The following is a 5,716-nucleotide window of genomic DNA, read 5'->3' as shown; positions in this document are numbered from 1 at the left end:
AACCGTCCACACAATTCTGCTGCTCCCCATCTCCTTTTCTCTGCTAAGGCAAGTTGCCAAGTCATTCCTCCTTTCCAGCAACCCCCAAGACCCACTCTCCTCTTCCACTGCCTGGTCCTCTGAAAGAATCTGACCCCCTCCCTGCCCCGGAATCCTGGAATGTGAGGGGTTCTTCAGAGGACATTGGCCAGGACTGTGTAGATGGTCCTGTCCATGCTCCTATTCCCCAGACCCACACAGAAATGACTAGGGCAAATCAAACTCTGCCAGGCTGACCTGAGAAAAGATTAATGTATATTTTTTCCCTTTTTGAATTTCAACCCCCAAAATATTCCAGCAAAAATTGGGAGGAGGTTGGGTGGGGTCTCCTTCAATAGGCATGTGCTACCAAGGAGGACAGTGGACGTGCCCCACACCCAGGCCAACCCCAGCCCAACCCCCCCCCCCCCCCTGCTCATCCCAGAATGGGGAGAAACAGTAGAGATGGTGAGGGAACTAGAAGGAGGTCTGGGTAGCAGTGTTTGGGTTCAGAAGTCGGGCTGAGGGGTCGGGGGGAGTTGCCCAAGCATAGTCCCCTTTGCTCAGTGATGGAGCCTCTGAGCCTGGAAACTTGGCTGGGGCTGAAGAACTACACAGCTGTGGGTAAGGTGGGCTAGGCGGGATGGCTGAAGCCAAAGAGCTGGGGAAGGGCGGGGCTGGGGGCTGGCCCTCATCCTCTAACTGATGATCTGCCGGGGTCTTCCGTAACCCGTCATGCCAGCCTGGGAGGCTCCTCTGTTGCTGCCCATTTGTAAGCCAATGACGTGCTTTCCCTCCTGCAGCTGGCTGTCTGTGAATTCCCTCTTATGCTCCTGGGCTTTCCTAGAAGAGGAGGAACAGGGACAAAAACTTGCGGGGTCTGGGTGTTTTCCACCTGTTTTCTCTTTGCTCTGTTACTTCCTAGCCTGATCCCTTTCACTTCTCTTATTCATGACTCTACCATGCCCCTCAGGCAAGGGAGACTGGATGAGCACAGTAGGGTAGAAAGGAAGGGGTCAAGAACTATTAGGGACCCATTTCCCCTTCTCAGAGACCTTCATACCTTCCTAGCTATTACTCACACTGATGGGTTAGCCCAGGCCACCTCCCTTCTCATGCAGAGACCCAAGTGTAGAGTAGCCACATACTTCATAAACCAGCTGGGATCTCCGCGGTAGTGCCCATCATTCTTGGTCACTGCCAAGCTACCCAGGGCCATCAGGGTCCTCTGCACTGCTGCCATGTCTTTGCCTGTGAGAAGAAAGAGGAAGGGCAGACAACCCTCAGGACTCCCAGGGCAGGGCCTGATCCCACTTCAGAAAAAGGGCCAACCAGAGGCAAAGGTTATCCCAGAATCAAGAGAGGTCCCATGGTGTGCCCTTGTGAGTGTGGCGTGGTCTTCCATTGGCATAGCCCATTCCTGCTATGCACACCCATCGTTGGGGTCATTCCTTTTACCTGCCTCAGCCACATGTCCTTCACCTGCCTCCTCCACCCCTTTGCTCTGTACCTTCAAAGAGGTCAACAGTCTGGAACATGTCGGTCTTGGTGACACCATAGTCCTCAGCTGCCTTCAGGAACTGAGCCACCTGCTCCATCTGCTTAAAGACCATGGAGGGTGGGTTCTCGGGCACCTTCACTGGCTTGGAACCATCAGGATACAGGCTGTTCACCAGCTTGCTCAGAATCTGCCGGACGTACAATGCAGCTGGGCACTTGGCTCAGGGTACCTGCCCCACGACTCTGGCAGGATGGCACAGCCCCGAACCCCCTTCCCAGAATGCTACTCACCACACCATTCTTCAGCCAGACCTGGAAGCCCAGGCGCCCACGGTCTGGGCGGCCCACATCAGGGCCACACTGCACTACAATCCATTCCACCAGCCGCTCCTCCAGCTCCTCATCATACTTCTTCTCAATTTTGGATTGCACTTCACGGCTCATGCCATAGGAAGGTCCCTTGTTGGCCATGTTGGGAGAGAGCTTAAGCAGCACCAGCCAGGGAAGAGAGAGATCAGGGGGTTAGGAAACAGCTTTGCTCTCACTTGCGTCGGGCAGGTCCAGCTCTGCGGTGCCCAGCCACCCTAGGCATCTGTCTTTCTTCCCTGGCTCCCTGACTCTGTTCTCACAGCACTGCTCATCTGGGCCAGGCTCATCCCCTCAGTTGTGGGGGCCTCTCCACACTTGGAGACCAAAGGACCAAGAGACCAGATCTTTGGCAGTCTAGAGCAGGGCTCAGTGAACTTTTCTGTAAATGGCCAGGCAGTATTTTAAGCTTTGCAGGCCGTATGGTCTCTGCCACTGTCCCACAAAAGCAGCCTTAGACAATACATGAACAAACGAACACAGCTTTGTTCTAAACAAAACTTTATTTACACAGACGGCAGGCTGCATTTAGCCCATAGGCCAGTTTAACAACCCTCAATCCAGAGCATTCTTTCTTTGCCAAGAGTGGCCATAGAGGTACTGGAGAGGCCTTCTGGAAGAGGCCACATCTCACCATGACCCCCAAATCAACCGGCAGGAGTCTGTCCTGCTAGGCATGAGGTGGTTTATTGGCTGTGCCTCAAGTTATGGAGTTGCCTCCATCTCTTACTTCTCCTCCCAACTTTTTTCTCTAGCCAAGAAGCTAGAACTCCAAAACTAGTGCTTTTCCAGGTCAGCTCAGGCTCTGACCTGCAACTGAAGAGGCTCAAACTTATCCATCCCTGGCAAGGTGTAGAAGACAGCGAATCCAGGAGCTTTTGGCCAAGAAATTGCATTTCCTCAGGGGAGCCAGATGAGATGAGAGAGAGAGAGAGGTACTGGTGTACCCATGGATGCCCCCTCATGCCCAGGCTCTCACCACTGCAGTAACTTGAGTAACTAAGAAGCCAGAGTCCTCCAGGGAAATCCCAGAGCCAAGAACCTGCCTGTCCAGACAAACAGCAGCTGCTGCCCTGAGGACCTGGGGTGGGTCCTGCTCAGGAGAACCCCACTAATGGAAGGGGAAGACTGCATGAGGGCCAGGAAGGTAGGGTGCTGGGCAAATGTGGGTATGGTTGCTCCAGAGGAACCTAACCTGGCCACAGGGATCACCCTGGGGTGGTGCCCAGAGTTCATCCAAAGAGGTATGAATGAGGCCAAACCCGTCCTAGGCCTCAGCGAGGTGAGAAGTTGAGAAGGAGAGGATAGTCTGAGGATGAAGATGGTTAGCATGTTCCCCCAACTCCCTCTCTTGTCAGGAGTTGAGACCCTCTCCACACCCACCACTGTGGGAAGCAGAGTGAACATCAGCACTTCACAGCTATCCCCAGTCTGCTGCCAAACTCCGTTTGCCCTTCCCTTCCTTTCCCCATGGCTGACAACTTTTCTGGGCTCGAGTCCCCCACCTGTGCAGTGAGATTGATGGTATCTACCTCAGAGGACTGTGAATATTCCATGAGACACTGTCTGTGACGACCTAACATGCTGCCTATCCCTCCACAGGGTTCCTCAAAACATCAGTCTTTTGCCTCTCAGGGCTGGTCTCCTGGAAGTGGCCCAGGAGAGCCAGCCCCTGGCTGAGAGGTAAAACACAGTAAGTGTCCTTCCCACTCCAGCCTCCACCCCTTCTCTAGATCTTGCCCTGAGAGGACAACAAAGTTTGAGAGAAAGAATACAAGATGGATTCAGCTAAATTTTAGCAGCTGGGCAACTCACTTCCCTCCAGGTCTGTTTCCTTATCTATAAAGTGAGGGCTAGGACACCTCTGAGGACAACGTTCTCTGAGCACCGTCCCCCTCCCCCTCCCCCTCCCATTGGCTACAAACAGCAAGCTCCCTTCCCCACCCCGCTTTGTGCCTCAGCAGCACTCGCCCCTCACCCAAGTGCTCCTGGGCAAAGCACAGCAGTCAAAACCTACCAGTCAGCAGGGACAAGTGATTTCAGCTCGTCCTGCACCCCTGCCTCCCTCCTCCCCACCTCAGCTTCCATCCTGGGCAGGTGGCAGATCTCCCTGGGGTCCAGGCACCCAGACTGAAGCAGAGGGCCCCTCACCCCCAGCTCTCAGTCTCAAGAGACTCAGAACAGACAGCCCGTGCGTCAAGGCTCACAGTGGCAAGGCCACAAAAACTGCAGCCTCTAGATCTAGAGACAATATTTGAATTTTGATCAGAATGGTGAGGGGGTGGGGATGAAATGCACACACCTCCACCCCACCCTGCTCCCTCCTGGAGAAGCACTGGACAGTACAGAGTTCCCAGAACTTCCTCCAAGGCCTCTGATAAAGAGCTCCCCAGCCTCAGCTTGGAGCTGCTGTGGAGAAGGGGGAGCTGCTGCAAAGGGTCAGGGGGCACCTCCTACCAGCAGGGACCTGGAAAAAACTAGCAGAGCCAGGGGCCTCTCCAGGATTGCCATGCCCCTCTCTCTCTCCAAAATAAAACACAGCAAGTAGGAGGGAGCACCTGTGGATCTGAGATGGCAGGAGACATGGCTCATCTAAATTGCAGGGACAGAGAAGAGCTGTCCTACTCTCTGTTAACCCTTTGAATAGTAACCCCTGAGGGGAACCAGCCAGACCCTTCTGGAAGGACCCAGGGCTCCAGGCCTGCCCAGCCCAGACTGAGCCACTCAAGCCGTGACCGTCGGTTGAAGCTCCTGGCAGTGCCCAGCCCCCACTCCTCTGCCTGTAGTGAGGTGACCTCCCACTCTCAGTGTTCGGAGGGAGCTGCGTACCCAGAAAATCAGCTCTCTCACCTATCCCTGTGCCCTGCCACCCCTGCCTGTTTCAGAATATAAGGGCTTGGTGGTCCTTTCCACTGCCTCAGGGGCTGCCCCGGGGGCTCTGCCGTGCTTCTCAGGCTTTGGGGACCCGACAGTGGGATACTGCTCTCCAACACTGGTGTCCTCACACACCTCCTCACCTTCTTGGACATCCTCCTAGACAGACAATGGACAATAGAGCCCAAGTCTATCCTGACAACACTCTGATCCTATCACACACCCTCTTGCCCCAGTTTGCACTTCTGCTCTCAATCCCTCTTCACCAATCAAGTCATCCTGGGCATTTCAATGAGCCCAAAGCTGCCCTATCTGAGCAATATGAGATTCTACCAATCCCATTCCACCCGTATGCTAGGACCACCTCCTCATCTGGAGACTATGCACACTGACTGAGAGGGTGGGCTCCCCCAGCCAGGACCAGGACCCATCCCCCAGTCCCGCCTGCAATACACCCACTGCTGATATCAAGTTCCAGCCCAACTTCCCTCCAAGCCTGGGACAGATGCACTTACAAGGGCTCCTCAGAGCTCGCAGGAAGGAGTCAGTTCCGCCTGGACTTGGACAGACAGGATGGGCGCTGTCTGGGTGAGGGGTTTAAAAGGCCTGCTCCTGTGGTGATGTCAGCTTCCCCCCTCCTCCTCCCCACACGGTCCCCTCCCTGCTAGAGGAAACAGGCTCCGTTCCCCACCCCCAGGCCCCCCAGTGACTCCATACAGGCTCCATATTTGGGGAAAGACACCAAGTTGGAGCAGTCTGCCAGGCCTGCCTGAAACATTCTCTGCGTGCTTTGGAGATGGAGCGGGTGGGGCGGGGCTGTTCTGGCCAGTGGAGAACCAGTGGGTAAAGCCTTTTATGGACAGGACCACGAAGGCTTTCCCTGCTGTCTGGACTTAGGGCTGCTCCTTCGTCACTGTTCCCTGCCCCCCACCCCAGTTTGAGGGGAGGGAAAAATTCA

The 5,716-nt window shown here is 55.1% G+C and overlaps 1 protein-coding gene across 1 annotated transcript; it reads right to left on the bottom strand.

Annotated features, from left to right (window-relative positions):
* Positions 1-277: 277 nt before the first annotated feature.
* Positions 278-5,421, bottom strand: TAGLN (transgelin). The gene is made up of 5 exons (XM_024570755.3): positions 5,274-5,421; positions 1,810-2,001; positions 1,529-1,706; positions 1,167-1,269; positions 278-861 (listed from the first exon to the last, which is right to left on the bottom strand). The coding sequence occupies exons 2-5, from the start codon at positions 1,987-1,989 to the stop codon at positions 717-719; spliced, it is 606 nt and encodes a 201-aa protein (XP_024426523.1). The 5' UTR covers positions 1,990-2,001; positions 5,274-5,421; the 3' UTR covers positions 278-716.
* Between the last annotated feature and the right edge of the window lie 295 nt (positions 5,422-5,716).

The sequence above is a fragment of the Desmodus rotundus genome, chromosome 5 (genome assembly GCF_022682495.2).
Source record: "Desmodus rotundus isolate HL8 chromosome 5, HLdesRot8A.1, whole genome shotgun sequence".
Taxonomy (NCBI): Eukaryota; Metazoa; Chordata; class Mammalia; order Chiroptera; family Phyllostomidae; genus Desmodus; species Desmodus rotundus.
Note: the sequence above shows the minus strand (reverse complement) of the source record. Positions and strands in the feature narration are given on the sequence as shown.